General features: G+C 40.3%; 1 protein-coding gene across 1 annotated transcript; it reads right to left on the bottom strand.

Annotated features, from left to right (window-relative positions):
* Positions 1–7,999: 7,999 nt before the first annotated feature.
* On the bottom strand, positions 8,000–21,934 carry tmem59l (transmembrane protein 59-like). Its single transcript, XM_061033301.1, has 8 exons — positions 21,655–21,934; positions 20,250–20,355; positions 19,394–19,488; positions 19,076–19,228; positions 13,600–13,705; positions 11,685–11,799; positions 11,208–11,325; positions 8,000–9,842 (listed from the first exon to the last, which is right to left on the bottom strand). The coding sequence occupies exons 1-8, from the start codon at positions 21,817–21,819 to the stop codon at positions 9,684–9,686; spliced, it is 1,017 nt and encodes a 338-aa protein (XP_060889284.1). The 5' UTR covers positions 21,820–21,934; the 3' UTR covers positions 8,000–9,683.
* Positions 21,935–22,180: the final 246 nt, after the last annotated feature.

Genomic DNA, 22,180 nt, shown 5'->3' with positions numbered 1-22,180 from the left:
GTGTGTGAGTACGCACATGCTTGCGTTAGCAGACACAGCTCCTGACTGATCTGTTTAAAGACACACCAGCCTCTCTGATTACGGTCTCCATAGCCGGCCATAAATAATGAGATTTGGTTCAATTAGAATCCTCTTAAGGTGTAAAACAAGCGGAGAGGCTACAGTTAGCCTCCAGTAATCCACACAGCCCCTGCTCGGCCTGCCAGTGGATTACAACCCTGAGGTCACTGTTTATCCTTTACGTAAACTAGCCGCTGTGTGCAGAGCCCGTCCTGTAGAGCAGACACCTCTTGGCCCGATAGCATCTGATCTATCAGCTACTTGACGAACAACAGGACACTCCCGGCTTCCACCCCCCCCCCCCCCCCAGCAGCAGTACCATCACCGCCGATGCTCCATCCATCTTCCAGCTCTTACACCGGATCTCTATCTCTACTATCCAGACATGAGGACTCGAAGGGCAATTCAATCTAAGTCATATCTGCTGAGAAATGGTGATGCTGCTTCTGCTGCTGTCTTATACAACGGGTGGTATAGGCCACAAGTAAAAAGGGGGTAACCCCACAGAGGAAGTACCTCACATGAAGGAACTTTTTGATAAAGTTGTGTTTTGGGCTTTTTGCCTTTATTTGGTAGGACAGCTGAAAAGAGACAGGACACATTGAGAATAGAGAGTGTGCGAGGACATGCAGCAGAGGGCCGAGGTCGGATTCAAACCGACGGCCGCTGTGTTGAGGATTGTTGAGGAAGTCCTCCGTACATGGGGGGGGCGTGGTATAACCACTAGGCCATTTTTAATGAAATAAATATCATAGACTACTTTTTAATTATACACTTTGACCTACAAAAGTTCCCAAATTACATAGTTTGAAAGGTTTTGGGATTTTATGTGTTTTAATTGGCTTTAAATTGGTCCAATGTGGAATATGGGGGTTACATGTAAAGAGTCTAAAGAGTTAAAATTGTTACTGATCTGCCTGAAGCAAATCTTCCATAGTCCCTGAAGATCATTGTAGCCTCTTCCATAACTTGAAAACACATTTTCAAAGTCAAAACCATGTTTAAGAGAACTATTTGTTGGTATTCTTATAGGTTAGTGGAATGCTGGTCTGGAAATAATCTGAGTGTAAGTTATCCATGCTTGGTTCCAACTGGAAGTCAGCATTGTTTTTCGTCATTGGCAGACGATGAGCACATTTGATAAGTCAACTAAGGACACCAGGTATGTAACATTACATGTGCAGAACAGACAATCCAAGTATTTAGGCAAGAAGGTAGTGCAATAAACAAGAGTATTTGATGTCTTATGAGAATGCCAAAATGATGACCAAATAAGACAGTGGTATTTTTTCAGGACAAACAATGAAACTTGTAGTTCAACAAATGGCTTACCAATCATGCCCTTTTCTGATGATTGACAGCTGCAAGCCTTTCTTGGTTAAAAGGCTGCAAACCTCAGACCTCAAAGGTTTGTGCACACCCCAACCAAAATGATACATTTTTTTAGTCTGTAGTTCGGCAGGGGGAGACTGGAATGTCTCCCAGAGAATCGTGATCTGTCTGTCCGTTGGTCCGTCTGTCCATCCTCCGTTTGTCTGTCTTTCTCTGTCTGTCCGTCCTCTCGGTCTCTTGGCCTCCATTTTATGGCGTGCTGGTGAGGCCGATACAGATATGGTTTCACTCCCCTTGGCAGAGCCAGGCCCCGCTGCTGACAGCAGGTTTTATTTGATATGGACGTCCCGTGTTGGGTTTCGGAGCTGGCTTCAACATATGATCTTCATTATGACCGGAGGAGCAACGCATGGATGACTGTTGACTCTTGGTGGACAGGAGAGGGTGGTGGAGAAAGAGATGGAGGAATTCCAACAGATGGAGAATGGTGTTGTAGGGAAGAACAATTGGCTCAGGTGGACGTGGCAAGAGAGAAGAAGATAGATGGAAACATTTTAAAATGCAAAAAGTGTAAAGGAATGAATCGGACAAGTAAATGGAGTTTGGTAACTTTAATAGCAGCTAGGTCCTGACTTTTCTATGTTTACTTTCACACAATTAAACCTGTGTCATGTCGTCGTTTCAATACAGATTTTCCCTTACAACAAACATTAACAAAGATATATTTAAAAAATGATCATGGCCTTTGCTTTGGTATGGAGTTTAAGGTCTTACATTCGCCCAAACAACAGATGTTAATGACGCCAAAGGAAATGTATATTTTCTCTTAGATATGCAGATTATGAATTTACATCTTCCCACGTCGACATCATACACCATCTGTTCACTTATTACATAAAGTTTGGATATTAATGCCGATGGTGTTCTTGATATTATGTTTAGCATGTCTTTGAAAACGTATACGCTTTGCAATATCACTCTACTTCAATTATTAGTAGCTTACTTCCTTAATAAAGTCAGTTAGGCAAGAAATTTGAAGATGTAAACACCCATTACAGTAAAAGTTAAATATGAGCGCAGTTTAGCGAAATGAAATTACATTTGTGTATTCAGTTTAATTAATTTAATTCAGTAATTTTCTGATTATAAGTGACTGATCTTTTTTGATGCCGTTGCCTCTGCTGACTATCCACTGATGCCGTTTTTAGCAGCCGTCTTTATAGGTCACATTTTATAAAACATAGTCTCTAACATACACTGGCCCTGTGCTCAAATTAAACCTTATCATTTCACAGGTCTCACAGTAAACTTTATGAACTTTCAGCATTAGTTTCACTGTACTACAATGAGCTGGATGTAATACAGTTGATTTAAGAATGAAATGAAACCAAGAAACAGCTCAGGATACAACATGTTCATCTTTTATGATTCATTCGTAGAATTCTTATTAATTTTACTCAGCTTATACACTGGATGACCTTCAGGGGCCTAAAATTTCATTCAAACTAATAAATATATTTACACCATGATATGTGCATTTAAATAACATCCCTTTAAAACAAGGCTTCAAGGTTTTTATCACAACCACATATGACAACCTTGAAAATGTTATTCTTCATTATAGTTGTTGCGTATGTTATCCTATAGTCCCCCATCTTTCCTTGTGTTGATAATAAGTTGGCCTAACTCTAACACCATGTGTTTAATAATTTGATGTAGCAGGAGGGGGAAATCATATTTATTGGATTTAAATGTTTTAGGGGCTCTCTCTCCGCCAAATTGTGCCTGCACACCATTCTATAATTCCTTCTTATCGGCCAGAGGCTTTAGTTATTTACTTTAAAATGGACTAATTTCTTATTCCAGCGGAGGGGGGACAGGCTGCTGACTTGAACAGCTGCTTCATGACCCAAAAAACTGTCAGTCTTTCCCTGGAATAAATTGTGGGATGTTCCATTTTGCAGCGCGGGGGTGGCGGATCCTCGGTGACACCACGAATTCCTTTGAAGAATTAGTCATTTATCTTTTTTCAGGAAGTGCAAACACTAAGACGAATATTTGAAGATACTTGTTCCTAAATGTGTGAAAATATGTGAGTTTCGTACCCGGATTAGACTCGCTCTTTGTTTATGTTCACCCCTGCTGCTTAGAGGAGAGCTTCGTGTAGGCTCATAGTAGAATCAATTCACAGAGAGGGCAACTTGAAACCGTTCTCTCATGCCTGTGCGCCTAGTTTGGAGAGAGTGGCGTGTCGGGCAGCTTGGAGTTTAATAGTCCGGGTAGCATCCGTGCTGTATGTACATGTCTGCCTCCCCATGTGTACGTGCATGGATGTTACGGCTGTAAAAGAGCGAGAGAGACAGAAAGAAGGATGGAGAGAGAAAGAGAGCGAGAAATGTGCTCGGAATTTTGATTTAACATGCTAAAAGCTGTGATTGAATCTTTGTTTTAGGCGCAGCGGAGGTTTATGACAGATGTGGTGAAATAAAGTTAGTCCGGTCTGGTGGATGCTCCTTCCCTCTCTCTCTCTCTCTCTCTCTCTCTCTGTGTGTGTGTGTGTGTGTGTGTGTGTGTGTGTGTGTGTGTGTGTGTGTGTGTGTGTGTGTGTGTGTGTGTGTGTGTGTGTGTGTTTGCGTGCGTGCGCGAGTGTGTGTGTGTGTGTGTGTGTGATAAACAAAGCGACTGTCAAAGAGATGAAGAGTGTGTGAACGTTTCCCCTCCCATAAAACCACCAAACTTTTCACCGAGGGAAAGCAGAGCTGACACAGACTCACATTCATTGTGACACTTGTCACACACTAGGCATGACTCAGATGGCTGCAAAGTTGACAGGTTTCATGCCTGGCTACCTCTGTTATTTGTTCTGCTGTGGGCACAAAGAGTCATGGGAAAAATACCCCTTAAAGTTGCATTCAAGATTTTGATTTCAAGATTTGGACAAACTATGGAAATAGATAATCATTACTAACATCGTCATATAGTTTTAATATCTTGTATGTAAATTAAATGCATTGGCTAAATATATTTCGGTGTAAGGTTGAAAATAAATGTTCTACTGAAGGTATAACTTCACACTTAGCCATCCTTAATGTTAACATTGTTAAGGCCATTTGTCTTATGCAGCTGTGTTAATCTTCTCAACCTCGGGTCACTTTCTTGCACAGGCTCCACAGAGCAGGAATACATTACATTTTCATCATTTTCTCATGGTGTAATCTCTAAGATAAAGCATTCACAAATACACACTACAATAGATTGTCCAATCAATCCCCCTGATGAACTCTCCTTCTCCTTCATTTTACTGTCTCTCTGACTGTCGCTCCTCTCTCATTATTCAGTTCGTATCCACACAGTCAGTCACACACACACACACACACACACACACACACACACACACACACACACACACACACACACACACACACACAAATACACACAGAGCTGCATGTGAAGATGTGTGTGTGTGTGTGTGTGTGTGTGTGTGTGTGTGTGTGTGTGTGTGTGTATGTGTGTGTGTGTGTGTGTGTGTGTGTGTGTGTGTGTGTGTGTGTGTGTGTGTGGGTGTGTGTGTGTGGTGGCTTGTTTAATGCACTGCAGGTTGGCTCCTGCAGCATGTCTGGCCAGATAAGAGCAGCACACAGCTTTCTGCTGGGAGGGAGGGAGAAGGAGAGGAACATTGCCTCTTCACTCACATAAACCATTAAATTGTAATAATGGGGCCACCAGCAGTCTTACTTAGAGCCAGAGCGCCCCCTGTGGGTGGCTAGCTGAGTGACAGCCAAAGAGCCAGGGTCTTGTTGCTGGCTTTTGTACCCCTCTTTCCGGCCAAATTTGGCATTTAAAAAACATATATTTATATATATATATATATATATATATTTTGAGTTCATTATAATGGCGGAAAGATGATTAAACTATAACATTTCGCACTGTGGCATGCATTCAAATACAGACTTTGAATGATGGCTGATTTTTATGGTGTTTCTAAAAGTTCTAGTCTATTTTCTTACATTTTCTCAAAATAAAAAAGATTTTAAAACATTTAATGTCAAAACATTGTAGGGGTTATGTTGGGGGATTTTGGGCTGGTTGGTATTGATGCATTCATTTATGGGTTCAAATCAGAATCAGGATCAGGATCGGTTTTTATTTCCAAGTACATTTACACATACAAGGAATTTGTCTTGGTGTTAAGCTCTAAACAAAACATGCAAAAGATCCTTCCAGCCAATACCGTACTCTGAAAACAGATTTTCTTTTTTTAATTGCATCTAAGGTAGGGATAGACCTCTGTCAGGTCATAAATGTCAGCTTGTGTGTGCTTTCCTGAAGGTGAGGCTGCAAGAACCATAAAACCTGCATTTGTCTTTCCCTGCGTCAACATTGAAAGTCTGATTGTGGGAGACAGCGAAAGACTGAGACAACAGTGTTCATTTGCATTAAATGAGTCAACATGTCAGTGTGAAAAGTACAATCTCTTCCTGCTCTTTTGCCATTTTTAAGCTCTTGCTCCTCCACCATGTCTTCACAAATACAGGATCTATCTTTTGCAAGATCACTTAGAAACACACACACACACACACACACACACACACACACACAAGCTCCCTCTCCTTTTTTTTCTCAATGGAAGCCCGACTGCTGCCAAACTCATTCACTGCGCACACACACACAGGCCGGGTCAAGTTACTAAAGTGGCACTACATGCAGGCAATTTTTTTCTCTTTACCTAAAGTGTGTGAACGTATGTCAGACATAAAAGAGCACTGATCCAGTGTGCACCCTTCGGTGTGGGTAGGAGAGGAAGTAAAAGACACAAATTTGCTCCCTCTGCCCTTACAACAGCTCCAGGAATTGAAATATTATGAGAGAAAAAGGATATTTTTTTTATTCCAAAGTGTGAAGAGAAACTGAAACTGAAAATAGAGTGTCTTCTGATTTTTTGCATTCCAATAAAGTCAGGACAATAAATTCTGGACAATCTCCACTTTCATTTTTCTCTTGTCCAAACATCACAGTGTAACATATCGTAATGTAATGTAATGTAACAGCGCCAGCTTCTATCCTTTGATTATGTGTCATAGCTGACAAGAAGCAGGCTCTTTTTTTTATATTTCCATCTGTCTGTCTCTCTTTCACACAGCCAGCATGTTATGCTAATTGGACACATGCACTGGATCGCTGTTGTGTTGCCCCTGTTTTGTAATGTTTGATTATATATTCATCATATCTGGTCTGTTTTTGATGCAACAGAAGAGAAGCCAAAGCAAATTTCCATCAATTTTATTTGAACTCTTTTTTTAGTTGTTGCATTTTCTCTTGTTTTGAATGAATCATGTTTGAGAAGAATCACTCAGAATAGTGTAGTGTATAGTATAGTGCTGTGTAATGATGCACACTGATTCCTTTAGCCACAGGTTGTATTACAAATGAATCTCTTCTTTGCAGTCTCAGCACATGTTGAGGATCGTACAGCTGCAGTAAACACAGTTTGAGACTTAGTGTAATATTCATATAACAGTTTGTCTCCTGCAGGTGAAGGCAGACATTTGATTCATTTAGTCGATCAACAGTCCCACAATCAAATTTCTTATGATGCAACTCTCATTGTCATGTTTTGGCGACCATTCATAAAATAGCTTTCATCTCATTCATTTTGTAAAGTGAATGTCTCAGATGATTTTTTTGAACCATTTCAGACTATCGGCTCTAATAGCTTTGTAGTGTAAAGAAGATTTCCTTTAGTGCAAATAAGTAAACAGCAAAGAGCCACACGACGTAGGTGTACAGCCATATAACCTTCTTTCATTGATATGTTATTATCGTAAATATAACATGAAACACTCCTCTTTCATGCATTAAAGTGTAAAAAAATATGACTTTCACTGTCGCTCAGGTGACAGGCTCTACATCAAGCCACAGCATTCTTCAGCATTTAACAAATCATCATGGTAGCTTAAGGGAAATGCCAAATCTGTGCTGCCACCAAGTGGACCGAAACACTAATTACACATTTAGGATTTTGCTATCCAAACTGTAGAGCAGAACGGGGTTGAGAAGAGTTGCTCAAGAGAATGTAAAATGTAATGCTAAATTATCCAGGAACATATAGGCCTATGTGTTTTTTCTAAACTGAATGGCAAAAGTTTGATGAGGGTAAATGTCTGTTTTGCAGTGACAGAAGAGGGCAGGGGGATGTTATTTTTTTAGATTGGTGAAGAAGCACTTTACGGCTCTGCACAGAGCCTTGCTTGACCTCAACCACAGCAAACACCTATGAGATTACTTCAAGTGCATACAGTGATGTGATGTCTCTGAATCCTGATGCCAGTGTACATGGTGTTGTGGAAATCTTTCCCTGAAGAGCGGCTCAGGTATAAGGTGTTCAACGATCTACTACACACAAAGATGTGATATTCTGATGTCCCAACATTGCTTTTATATCCAAATACTATTGGAAATATGTTTTTAAATGTTCAGTAAGCTAGTAGTTAAGCTATCCTAAATGCTATTAATGCTTTAATTATTTTTTTAATGTCATAGTGCAAACAGAAGCGTTTTTAGTTCCTATTTTATGTGAATAAAAAAACACATAGGCCCAACAATCTTATTTACAATGAAAACACTTTATTTCATCATGTTGTAAGTATCATTTCATTGAAAAGAAACAGACGGCGTAAAAAGGAAACAACATATCATATTCCTTGTATTATCAGTTTGAACCAGCACAGATATTGATTGAATGGCTTTTTAATTATTCAGAGTCCTTCCTGTAAATCATGGGAGTGATTCCTCAATCATCGTCACGTCTTCTATTCAGTGTTTACAGTAAATAGTAACACAAAAAATCACAAGTCTACAGCAGAGGCTTGCCGTACGGGCATGGCGGGCGGTTAAAGATAAACTATCGAAGCGTCACTTGCATGCACGGTTTATTGTCTACACAGCTTGGATGAAAAGAGAGCATTACACACATCAAAAGCATCGAGAGGAAAAGAAAAATCTTCTCTATAAGACTGTGCAATTATCTGGTCGATAACAAAATAATCAAAGCTTTGCAGTACACATTGTTACAGAGGTTATCGTTCAGTGTGTGCTCCTAGGACATACAAAATAGGCAGCTGTTAGAAAGCACATGGCACATATCACAGCTAAGAACTCTTCAATTGATATAAGAGCAATAATATAATTATAGTAGTAATACAGTAATAGGTGCAATATCCCCTCTATGCAATCTGTGTTACAATGTATTTTACATACAGAGCGGTTACATTTGTATGATGGTTATATGTACAGTACATGGCACTTCAATAACACTTGAACAGATAACTCATGTGGATGACTGAATAAATACAAAGACAATAAATAAAAGTTTATTTTGGATCAGCATCAAGAAGAGCGCGCAGTTATCTGTCTAGTTCCAGTTATAGGAGTGTTGAGTATTGGTTCCCCTTAAATACATATTGTGTTGTGTTGAAGATGCACACACACACACACACACACACACACACACACACACACGCACACCCAGACATACCCAAACACATACACACAGTGGAATAACGTGACAAAAGACACTATTTTAGTTCGTTTGAGTTAGTGTGCTCTCGTTTCTCTGGAGAGAACGTGAAGCTCACTAGAAAGTAGTTTTACCTTGTGAGGGGGGAAATTTGGTCGTGCATTTCTAGAGCAGTTCATCATTTCATTCTGAGTAAGTAAACAGCCCATAATGCCGATTATGTAAACAGATCATAAACTACTGTGAGCTACATTATCTGCTTCCTGCAGCACTCACAAGCTGAAGTACTTAACCCACCTTCCATTAATCTTCTCAGCAGCTTATTAATGAATCCAAACTTTTATGTGGGAACGTGGAAAAATTAGAGCTAAAATAAACTGACTTGTGTCTCTTTTTTTAGAAAAGAAAAAACATGTTCGAAAATCTCTTACATTAATCTGTCCTCCCTGCTCGTCTCCATTGTAGCTCTGAGACATGCACACCAAGTTATTAATAAGCACTGAGCAGGCTGTGAGTGTTTGTAATCATCTAAAGATGGACTTGGAACAAATCTGGAACAAGGAAGTAAAGTAGCATCAGACCAACAGGAAAAAGCTAGAGGTTTCATTATTGTAATTTTAAATGACAGGAGGGTGCCATGCTCTTAAAAAGATGACTTACAAAAACTCTGGTGACTCAGTGAGTCCTGTGTTGGGTTTGTTTCACACACAGGCCAAGGATTGTGGACAAAGTGACCATGGGAAACAAAACGGCAGCTCCCCATTGGTCCATTCTAAACGCATGTTTTGTTGAGGTCAACCTTCACCGGCAAAGGCCCCGCCTCTTGACTTTCCTCCGATTGTTTGACAGCCACGGCGATCACAGGACTCAGGTGGTATGGGTTGACTTTGACGGAGTTATCCAGAAACTCTTTGTCTCCGTTGATGCTCAACTGGAGCGACGAGAAGAAGAAGAAACAAGTGAAGAAGACTTACAACACCCCACCTTGTCTTTACATATATGCTCAGTTAGATTTGGATTAGAGAGAGGCGTTTGTTTCAGGTGTCATGTTTTATTTTTATACCAAATACCCTGAATGCCCAGATTCAAAACTTACAATCCCTTGATATGGAATTGATGGACTCTAACCAACTTTGGCCCAAATCAACCAAGAAACTGTTGGACGACCAACAAACACATTGCTAACACTAACTTTCAACACAATTTTGCTATTTTTTTAATTGAAAGTTAAGATTCATTAAAAAGTATACTTTTTTTTGTTAAGTTCTTTTTTTTGGGCCTCTTTTGAATTTTGCGTTATTTATTTTCATAAGAAAGGACAGCTGGAGAGAGACATGAAATGTCGGGTGGAGAGAGTGGGTGATGACAAGAAACAAAGGGCAGAGCTCGGATTCAAACCCACGGCCACTGCGATGAGAACTATGGCCTCCGTACATGGGGTGTGCAACATAACCACTGGGCTATCCAGTACCCCCATAAATATATATTTCAAAAAGACTGAATTGACTTCCTATTTGTACAGTGGATTGATCCGAGGATCACATGCGGCCCAAACCGAGGGGAATTATCCTAACAGATTCTAGACCTGCTGTGATCTGTTTTTTTACCACTACTTGTTAGCATGCTCCTTTTCCCCTGGGTTCAAATAATAAGACGGCTTCATGTTGGTATTTCTGATTATCTGTAAATGTGCAACTAATTCAAGTTTGAATGCCACATTTCTAACACATAAAATGCTTTTCACCTGGCTCTTCTCTCATTGGGAAACATTATTATAATACTCCAACTGTCCAGATTAACTCAAATATGTTACTTACAATGACATTCATTCAATGCTGGTTTCAATTATATAACAGTTTTTACAGTGTCGCAATCTAAAAGGCCTGTTGTTAGTTTGAAGAAAGGAAGAGGATGCACACAACTGTTGCCCTGGTAACTCTGAGTCTTTGATTTAAACAAGATGAACACAAGTGAATCCAGGCTGCATAAACCAGATGTGTCACTCAAGCTAGAGACTTCAGACACCAGCAGATGGTTACAAAGGGAGTTTGAATAACACAAAAGAAGAACATTATACCGCGGCTTGCTATTTGTACACAGAGAAATGTCTCAGTTTAAGTGACATTTTCTCAGGTGGTTGGTGCAGTAGTGTCTTCAGTTTGGGAATAAATGAGGAAAGGTGCATCAGAAAACCCTTGAATTTGTGAACTTTTGAGCTTAATAATAAGTCTTTGCTTCCCTCACATGTGCATGTGTCTTTGTTGGTGTGGATACTTTCTGTTTGTGTGATTTGTACCTGTGTCTTGATGTGCTGCTCTGGTGCGGTGACCAGGCTGGCACAGCTGAGCCACAACATGACCATAATGGACAGGAAGAGACAGGCTGCTAAGATCCACCGTGGAAGGCCTGAGCGTCTGTAGAAAAAGAGGGGTTGGGAAAAAAGAGGGAGACAAGAGTTTGGGGGGATAATGTGATTAAACTTTTCCTACCATACACATCACTTTTATTTTCCTTAATTCACATATAAAATGAGCATCAAGAGGTATGAAACTGTGAGTTAAATAATCTTGGATGCATCTCAATCCAGCATATTTTTTAAAAATGTAATTAGATCATCATGATAATTGTTGAAAGAAATAGATATGAGGTTTGGTGATGACTTAGCTAAGTTTAAAGTCTCTGCAGGTTGATTTTCATAATAACATTAGACTGTGTGTAAAGAATAAAGTTCATCTAAGGGGAAAAGGTTGGTAGGATGTAAGCTTCATCTCACCTTGACATGCAGCCGAGGAAGTCGTGCTCAGCTGTGGGGTCCTCTGGGTGCTGGACGGGGTGTTTGCCTTTCCCCCCTGCTTTGGATGATCCCCTCTCCCCATGTCCCCTCACACCTGAAAAACAATCATTGTAAAAAAATTAAAAAAAATCTGAAAAATATATGTAATTGCTGCAAAGGGACAATAAGCAGGTTCCAGCCATTTTTATGTTGCAAACAGCAGTGAGCAGGTTTCAAGTCTCAACACGTTGAAAAGTGTCACTTTCAGCTGGTTTCATTCTGATTTCAAAAACAGAATGAATCACACACTACTTCTGTCACACTAAGCCTGCAGGATTTCAATATATATATTTTTTTTAACGATCCACCTTTAAACCCTTGATTTGAGGCTCAGTGTGTGTCATGTCATTTGAGGTTTTTTAGTTGAATTCCTGACCAAACATGAAAAGACTTGCTTCGTCTTTAAAGGACGCATGGCTCGGGACAATCCCTCTTCTTTTGCCTCTTTTATTTTCAACACTTAATCTTGTCATGCTCAACAGATAATAGTCCATTTAGTTTCAGTTGACAAAAAAATCTTTACAAGAGTTTTTTAGATTCATAACCTTCAAACAAAGAAAATAATATATACACAATATCATCACCTTTAAATTAAATACATGAACTATTCTAATTATTAATTCTAATGAATTATTATTATTTTTTATTAAATATTGACAGTCTCTTAAATGAATAACATTAAACTTACTGTTGGTAGATTTAACTCAACACATACCTATTCATTCTAAACAGGGTAAAGCTAATCAACTCTCTGATCCCAAACACAGACAACACACTTGAATCAACATTAATTAAGTCCAGCTCATACACCACAGCCCTCTGAATCCCTGCTGCCCGTGCTGGATAGGGGTTTGCAAAGTTCCAGCCTCTCCTTTTCTTCCTCCTTAATGTTTTTTTCCCCAGAAGAATTTGATTTCCTTTTTTTTTTTTTTTTTTTTAACAAAACAGTGTGTATGTTCAGGGAATAACCAAAGATGTCTCCAGTCAGTTTTATCAAAACTGATTAAAGGCATCTTGAGTTATTAGCAGAAAGGTGATAGGCCGCGCCTCCTTTCATATAACACATGGGATATTGACTATAGCTCAGCCCCAGAGCATACACACCAATTTTAGTGAAAATCTGCTCACCCAATTCTGGGGTACACATTTTTGGTATTTTTGGCACCCCCTAGGGGTCAGAATCAAAATGCTTTGGTCAGCCTATTTACAGACACGCCCTGAAAATCTGCACCGCAATTTAATTTGTCATTACCTAGAAAAATAAATAAGGTAGCAACAACCCTTAAAAAATATTTAATAAGCATCGTCAAATGAGCATCAACAGCAGATTTGGATACAACTGGGCCTATGGTTTAGGAGATGTCAAAAATGTGATTTGCAAAATGAGCTGAACCTGTGTGTTAGATTTCAAGTTGATCTGCCTTGAGGTATGAAAAAAAATCATGTTTTTTTCCTTTTATTACAGCGCCACCATCTGGCTGATTGGGTTGATTTTGCTTTGGAAGCTAATGCTCATCATTTACAGTTGTGCCAAGTTTGGTGTATGTGTGGTGTATGTGTGTTGTATGTGTGTTGTATGTGTGGTGTATGTGTGTTGTATGTGTGTTGTATGTGTGGTGTATGTGTGTTGTGTATGTGTGGTGTATGTGTGTTGTATGTGTGTTGTATGTGTGGTGTATGTGTGTTGTGTATGTGTGGTGTATGTGTGTTGTATGTGTGTTGTATGTGTGGTGTATGTGTGTTGTATGTGTGTTGTATGTGTGTTGTATGTGTGGTGTATGTGTGTTGTGTATGTGTGGTGTATGTGTGTTGTATGTGTGTTGTATGTGTGGTGTATGTGTGTTGTGTATCTCACCGTGGGGCCTTTGGGTGTGAGAGTGGATCTGAGGCCAGGGTTTGTCTGCAACATTTGAGCGAGGGGCCTGGAGCTCGGGTAAAGAGTACTCCATCTCTGGCTGGCTCTGAGGATAAAATACAACAACAAAGGTGCTTAACAACCCAAACAGCAGCTGACAACTTTAACTCAAAATGGATGGCAGAGATGCACAAAGAGGAACACCACAGCAGTTAGATCAGATACAGGATGTGAAAAGTGGATATGAGATTTAATTTTGTATATTTAAAGAAATAGTTCAAAACAGTTTTTTCTCTGTTGTGAAGATTTCTCTTTAAGGATTGATACCTCTATCATGTTTGAAGAAGCTGAGGTAGTTAGCCTTGGTTAGCATAAATGACATAAGCAGGAATATAGAGCTAGCCAAAAATCGAACTGGAAAAAGGACACAGTGGGGTTTTTAATTACCTAATTGCTAAGCTGGGCTAATTGCGTATGCAACCTTTGTACATGAGAGTGCTATCAAACTGATTTGAATTAATTAAATATTGCATAAACTCTGAACTACTTTGATAGTGAACAATCCCCTCATAGACTGTTACCTTCTTGATTTGTAAAATAAGTGATTAAATGTTGATTTTGATCTTTTTTCTTACCTTACACCAATATGTCGAATAATCTTATCTTACCTTTCTTACCAACCCCAAACCGTTCTCTAAAACCTTTAACTGAGACAGCACCACTGAAAAAATATTTGGAAAAAACGTATACACAAACAGCCCGCTGTCAGTATTTGCACTATTGTGTGTTTTTTATAATGTGCACAGTGTTCCTGGTTCCCTTGGAGAACTCATTAAACAAGGATTTATGTTCCCCACCGCTGAGCCCCCAACAACAGCAGCTGTAGACGGTTGTAACAATACTACTGCTGGCCTCAGCACACACACACGCACGCACGCACGCACGCACGCACGCACACACACACACACACACACACACACACACACACGCAGAATTTTGAGAAGTACAGTATATTTAACTGCAGAAGGATCAACCTCCCTAACCTTCCTCTATTTAACCAATTTCATGATGACCTATGCTGTGTATCATACTTTAATATAATCCAGGAAAACTAAAACTAAATATAATGACTCTCATTCATTATTTATCTGTTCTCATTCTGATAACTGGCCAAAAATAACAAAAATACCATACCATTTGCTTTTCTAAAGTTACAAAACCTTCAGTCTTCTCCTGCAGTTATTTCACAGTCGGGTTTATTGCCCTTTGCAAGCAATGTTTTCTGACAGTGCATTAAGACCAGATGCAGCACCAGGGTAAAGATCTCAGAGACTAGGGGAGATGTGAGGGGGGTGCCTCTTATTGGCTACAGACTGAAGGGATTTAACCATCAGAACAAGCGCAGCCTGATCAGCATCTGTAATGCATTATGGGGGGAATGTAAAGGTGCTTACAGAGAAACAGAATGAGGAATTTGAGCCACAGAAACATCTAGGTCATACAGAGACAAATTTAGTTGATTTTGTGTTGAAATGGTTTCTAGCTCTCAGCCTGTCGTCAGGTTGACTGAAAGTTAGGTTGAGACAGCATTTCCATCATGGCGGCTGCTGCCGATGAGCCTCCACAGCCCCGTGCTGTAACTGATGGCTGATGTCACTCAGGCTTCATCCATTAACAGTCAGTCATGTGTAAAACATGTCTGGCTGCATGGGGTAAATATTAGGGCTGTCAGCATTAACTAGTAAATCACAATTTATGAAGGTCTGAAATAAATGCATACATTTTTTAATTCACGATTCATAGCATGCTATTTTTGTACCGTTCCTTTCAGCTGTTTTGATTTAGCTTTTGATCCATAACTACTTTCTTTTTCAGTGGTAAAGTTCATGTTGTTACCTTCACTCTACCAGAAGGTTTTGACTTTATTTCAAAATAAAAGCAAGGTTGAATTCAAACAGCAATTAAAGCATTCTCAGCTTAAGACAAAAATAAAATAAAAGCCTACATTTTTTTATTTGAAATGCGAAAATAATCACTTCATCTGACACCCACCCGGACAAAAATCTACTCACAGAGGCTTTGATAGTGTTAATACACATATTTACACACATTTTCTGCTTTTGTTTTTCATTGTTACTGTATGCAGTTACTACATTTACATCTGTGTACATATTCATTTCTGCATCTTAATTATGTTTTGTTTAGTTGTTTTTTTAATTTGGTGATATTTTAGCATTATTTAGGTGGAGGCTTCAAATAAGCTTTTTGAGTTTTCTGCCTCTTCCTGCACTAAATGTTGTCTATTTTGTTATTTGTTTTTTTCCCTTAGTGTGCAAATAAATAAATACTAAAATACTAAATACTAATACTAAATAATCATGGCCTTTGACCTGGGTGCTTCATATTTGAACTTTACAGCACCCCCATGGTGTCACTTAAGACCGTTCCATTGATCTCTCAGGTGTGGCTTTAAGAAATCAGAAAATGAATTGCGATGACAAATGGCACATATAAAGGCTTCAGTATCTTAGTCTGAAAGGGTCTGTGGTTGGAAGACATAACCTTTTGTATGTTAAGGAATTTTAATTATAATAAGAAACACACAGAATATTATCTTTCTTATTCAAACAAAATATGGACCAACAGACAATAAAACTGAAAAGCTGTTTTTTCTCATGTACGAGTCCATGAAGCTCACTCATTTCTGTGTAGCATCATCAGCACACTACTTTCCAAGTCTACTTTTCCACCAGTACTCCCTGTTCTCTTCAGCCTTTTAGTTTCTTTAAAATTCAGTCGGGTAGAGTGAGTAATACAATTGTTAGGAGAAATGGGTTAGGGATTTCTCTCTTTGTACTCAGCCTCGAACCAAGTTCAATTTGTTCTGCAGGGCCGCTTGCTAACAGAACCTCGGCTTGGTGGGAGGAAGTCTTTAATTGACTCACTTTTGCCCTGAACGCTCGCACTGTCACACTGACATGGGCTGATTTTGCAAGATAACAAGGTTACAGTGCAAAAATAACGGCTGTGTTTTACCAATATGTCCTCATAATTACACATTTCCTTGATTTTATTTTTTCCTTCCCTGGGGACAAACCACATTTGTGGCCTTAGAGTGACTTACTCCACGTTCAAAATCTCAACTATCTGCTGCCACTGTCTGGTGGTGGTTTCTATTGTTTGAGAGATGCTCAGACTGAACATAACTAGTTATTCTTACATGTCTGGGTCCAACAAACACACATATGGACAGATGGATGTGTTTAGATAGCTTATTATGGACATCTACATACATTTGTATCTTTGTTTTCCCTCTACTGCTGTCCCTCAACTTGTTCTGTTGTTTCAACGCTCAGAGAGACAATCTGTCAAGTTGGTGGCGGTTTGCCAGCTGCCCACTAAACACAGGCCTGATGGTCTCCTTGCAGCCCCGTGGAGCCTCATGCAGCTCCGGCCTGCACGTCACTGCCGTAAAGAGCAACCATCCATCACAAAGTCCCAAAGAAATGTTTCATGTTCTGCAGCTGCTGCATCTCAGACTCCAGTCCGCACTAAAATCTTTATAACCAAAAGAGAGTTTCAGCATATAAAGGACTCCTCTGTCCTACAGACACTCTTCTGTATGTGTTAGCTGGAATCATGTCCCTTTAAGCCCTCTAATTACATCGCTAAAAATGTCACAATGACTCATTATGCAAACAGGAAAACCTCTAACGAGGATGTTGGTATCTGACCAGCTTTTGAAATTTGGAGGATACGGTTAGGTCTGGCTCGACAGGTCATTTCCTTTTATAGCTTTAATGTATAGGTGGTTGCATTGACTCTGGTAATATGTTCTCTAAGAAATCAGATGTATTGTCAAGGCTGCAATAATGTCTACATCTGCCATTAAAGTAAAAGGAAAAAAAGAAAAGCAATGTTGTGATAAGGAAATCGTTTGAATGGATAACCACAGCCAAACTTTCTTCAATACTAGACAGACCAATGAAGCCCAAGTATAACCTGCTTGGCGGTTGGAATAATTTCACAAGTTACATGTTTAACATTTGTCACTGAACTTGGCATTTACTGTGATAACTGTTGTTATATTTATCCAACAGTTGGAGGTTTTGCGAACAATTGTAAAAATATGCATCCTGTCAAGATTCAGGGAAAATCTCACGTGAGTCCTTCAAATCTGGGATATGGAGGAGGTTGTAAAAATACCAAGGAATGTCTGAATGGTTCTTTCTGTGATTGTGAATTGGTTGTTTTAGTGATTTTTAAATTTTATCATTTAAAATTATTTTTTTCCTCTGTCATGATTCTTTTGATGTCGTGTGAAGCTCTTTGAATTGCCTTGCTGTTGAAATGTGCTTTATAAATAAACTTGCCTTCCATAGCAAGAACCATGACTCCTTCAGCTCCAATCAATTCACTGTTTATATTTAAGATTTTTTTTTTATTAAAAGCCATACTTAAGTGCAGTCAAGGCTTTCTTCATTCCTGCATTGTTTCTGTCCTGATGTGTGTTCACCACAGCTAACCCTGCCAGGTATCAAATTTTCATATTACAGATGGCTTGTGATATAATTTAAAAGGACATTTACAAACAATTAAAGTGCTGCAATGAATGAATCTAACCACCTTGTTCCCACCCTGCTGTGTGCCCTTGCTCACTCAACCTTCACAAATGCATTGACTGGAGTATGAGCACTGAGTTATTTTGGCAGGAACCCAAGCTCTACAACACCATTTAACAGTGTAGGTATATATTATCTATCATAAAAGGGAGCAGAGGTTAGCTCCACTAATCATCTATTAAGGTTCAGTGGCATGCTTTTAACCTCCAATTAAAATATAGAATGTGAAAAAAAAGCTTTGGGTATAATTTTCCAATATCAGAACTCAGTCAGCCACAATAAAGTTTATGAGACTGGTTCAATTATGGAGATTTCACAGTCAATGTGTCGACATCTTTTGCAGCAAAGCCCTCCAGATTTCAACCTTATTGTCAGTGAAGACATTAAGACAAATTTACAGTGCTAAGAATAACTTATAAAAGGCTTTATATGTCCGTTGTTGGTGCAGTTGACTTTGTTGCTGTTGTTGAAGATGACTCTTCATCTTGCTTTCTTACGTTTTTGGTATAGAAGTTATACAGAGGTAGGTGGAATTGTTGTACTTTTTTAGTTTGGCAACTATTGCTGCTCAACAAAAACCACATATACGTTTGACTTTTTCATTTCTGGTAAAGTAGGTAGTGCTGCTTCTGCCAGAAACACATTTGAAAAAATGAAGCTTCTGTGACTTGTTTAAAAAACAGCCCAGAACAATTTCCTTAAGATAACCCCTTTGTTAATTTCAACTTTTACTATTTCAACTCATAAACATTTACCTTATCAGAGATAGATGCTTATTGTAAAGCTAAAGAATGAAACCTAACTGGGCACCCAAAGTGCAGAGCCTACTTTCCCAGGACAAACACTTAGCTTACCTGAAAAACTACAACCTTGCCATCATCGGCCTGCAGGTAGAAGGTCCAGGTGGAGGAGATGAAGCTCTGGGCGGAGCTAACGATGTCGTTGCACCAGCTGGATACGGCCTCCATCACAGAGGGGGGCTTAGGACGAAGAGTCATGGCCCTGAGCTGCAGAAGAGAGAGCATGAGACTATTAACTGCAGGTGTGAATGCTTTATTGAGTACATTTTTGTATTCTAAGTTGTGATATTATTTTGTCAGTCATCCTATGTCACTTTGGCACTGGGAGCCCAGTTTGCTGTATTTGTGTGTGCAGCTGGTGGCCTTTCTCACCTTCCTCCTCTTGATCTCTGGTTCAGAGGGTTGGCTGGCACAGCCAGTGCTGCAGGCCTCCTGCTCCAGCAGCTTGATATACGCCTCCTGGCAGGCTGCAGAGAGAGAGAGAGAGAGAGAGAGAGAGAGAGAGAGCGAGAGAGAGAGAGAGGGGAGGGGTTAGGAAGCAAAAAAAGATGTAAAAAATGATGACAGTAAAAAAGAAAGAGAAGTGACCATGGAGCACTACACTCAGCTGGAAGACAATAAGGGGAAAAAAAACAGTGAACACGTTTCATGTGGGAACAAAGATAAGGATGCTGGTGAGATGTATCTTTTGGACTCCACAGAGATGATTCATCTTATGTTGTCTTTATTGAAACTGGGGGCGACGGGGCATTTGCTGTCTGGACGGTAAATCATGCATTGATTTCCAATACAGCAGTTCAAAAAGGAAGAAGCGCCTTTACCCAGAAAATACTCAAAGTCTTCCAGCTTAGAGGAAACAATGCAATATTTAACAGAGATTTCAGCCTGCAATTGTTCAGCTAATCCGTGAGACAGAATGTAGCTGCTATCTTCTCTGCCTTTGAAGTAGATGTATCTGTTTGATTCCACCTTAAATTATCTTTTCTCAAAGGCACCAAAAGACACACTCCTTTGGGAAACACTTAGGGTAGAAATGACTAGAATAAGAGTTTGAATCTACAGCAGGCAGTCATAGGGTTCAAATGAAAAACTCTGGCTACATTTCAAATGTATTCTTATGAGGATTTTTTCCTCTGCCTTTCATTTTGACATGACATATTGAGGCCTCTGCTGCTTAAACTTTGGTCTCTGCTAGCTCAGCAGGGCTGTAAGTGACACACTCACTCACCTCCCTGACACTCCTCTCTGCTGGTGTTAAAGCCAGCGTTGCCATTGACGAACTGGCAAATAGAGTAGAGGCGGCAGCCGCGGTGGCAGGCATTCATTATGGAGTCCTAAAAGACAGACAGATACAAAATTAGAGAGGCCTCCTGAACTCAAGATAACATTGATAGAATGAGTGACAAAAAAGATTCTGGCATTTCTTAATGACACGGTGCGGCATGCTGCATTACAGCCTGCCTTTACACAGTTGTTATGATGCTTTTTGTCTCTACAAAGGAGCACGCTGTTAACAATTAGACATTTGAATACAACTTTGCAGGGGGAAAAAATGTGGTTTCAAAAAGGGATTGATGCAACTGTAACTAACATTCTGACATAATGCCCTTATTCTCTGTTTAAAATGAGGAAACAGCCCCCTCTAGTGACATCTCTGGGAACAGGAGACACAAAGAGATTCCCTGACCGCGACCGTGAACGCTTTATTTGAGCCTTGTGCTTGTCATCATCCTCAGTGCGTTTGCCTGTTTGCTACATGCAGGGAGGAGAGATTACCCCCAAACCATAAAACGGCGCCTCAGAGATTACATGTGCTGTACTAGACCCAAAACGTTTCAATACAAAGTCTAGTCCTCAATCACAACCTTAAAATCCAGGTGACTGTGCACCGCTTTGCAGCTCTGCTTCTGCCCCCCTCTGCAGGATACTTCTAACCACACCTGAAGGCAGCAGATGAGAAGGAGGAGGAGGAGGAGGAGAAGGGGGGGGGGGGGGGGGGGGGGGGTATCCGAAGCTTGAAATATATAGGCTCTAAGGCACAGCAACTCCTGCTGTAATTCAAACCATAATCTACCGTCTTGCAAGGGTCCAGTTCGGCCTAGTGCAAGATGGCAGGCGCTGTGTGGTCAATACAGGATAATTGTTTTCTTAGATTTCAACAGTCTGGCTGATTCTTCATTTCTAACGCGCCCTCTGGTCTGCAGATGGGCCAATCTTAATGTTGGCGTATAAACGATCAATTAGCCTATTGGTGCAGTTATTTGCATATCAAAGATGAGCTGGTTGAAAACAGCTCACTTCTTGGACGAGTCTTTAAGGTGCACAAGAAATGCAGCTGCATCCATTTTTGGCCTAATTTTTGCACGGTAGCATCTCAAAGGATGCAGCGAAATATCGGAGCACCAATGATGTTGCGTTACGATCATTACGCACCAACCTTTCCTCCTAGCCTGCCTTTCATTTTTCTCATATCATAACAGAGGCTTTTATTCGATTGCAGATTATCAAGAGTAATTCTGTGTGTCGATGCAGCTGCTGAAATGTCGGAGAGCAGAAAGTAGCCGTGCTCTCATCGATGTTAACGCGCTTTCTGCAGAGCACAGCCTACGCTACAGCGCACACGAATAACTTACTTTAGCAGGGCTTTTGTTTTTGATGGTGAGCTGGCATTGCTTCTTGCAGTAATTGATGTCGCCCAGTTGGTTGTCGAACAGATCCGAAGACGCAGCCACGAGCCCGGCGAAGAGCACCGAGAGCAGGGCCGATAAGCCGCACATCGTGCCGCCGAGCCACAGCATCTCAAACCCTGAAGAAGAGGAGTGAAGAGTCGAGCCTGAAGCAGCACTGAGCTCTCTTTGTGGCGGCGCTGCTGGTGCGGATGCTGCTGCTACTGCTGCTGCTGCTTCAGCCTGCCTCCTGTCTGCTCCACTCATCCGCTGCTGCTCGTGGCGTCACGCGCATCAATATCATCATCACGCACGGGCTGCCCCCCCCTCAACCCCCAATACACAAACATACATAGTCTGCAGACAGAGAAGCCCTCACTGCATAGTGTGGCAGTGATGATATTCATTTAAAGGTGGCGGACAGTTGATGAGGGCCGAGCTGTGATGCTGAGATGCATGCACAGAGCAGGAAGATAGAATGTGTTTTCAATTG

The sequence above is a fragment of the Labrus mixtus genome, chromosome 3, assembly GCF_963584025.1.
Source record: "Labrus mixtus chromosome 3, fLabMix1.1, whole genome shotgun sequence".
NCBI classification, from domain to species: Eukaryota; Metazoa; Chordata; class Actinopteri; order Labriformes; family Labridae; genus Labrus; species Labrus mixtus.
Note: the sequence above shows the minus strand (reverse complement) of the source record. Positions and strands in the feature narration are given on the sequence as shown.

Excerpts from the sequence above, each read along its gene's own strand:
- tmem59l (XM_061033301.1), bottom strand. The coding sequence starts at position 21,819 with ATGCTGTGGCTCGGCGGCACGATGTGCGGCTTATCGGCCCTGCTCTCG. Across the intron at positions 11,800-13,599 it reads TCACACCCAAAGGCCCCACG|GTGTGAGGGGACATGGGGAG; the intron begins GTGAGATACACA and ends ATTGTTTTTCAG. Across the intron at positions 11,326-11,684 it reads TTCCTCGGCTGCATGTCAAG|ACGCTCAGGCCTTCCACGGT; the intron begins GTGAGATGAAGC and ends CTTTTTCTACAG.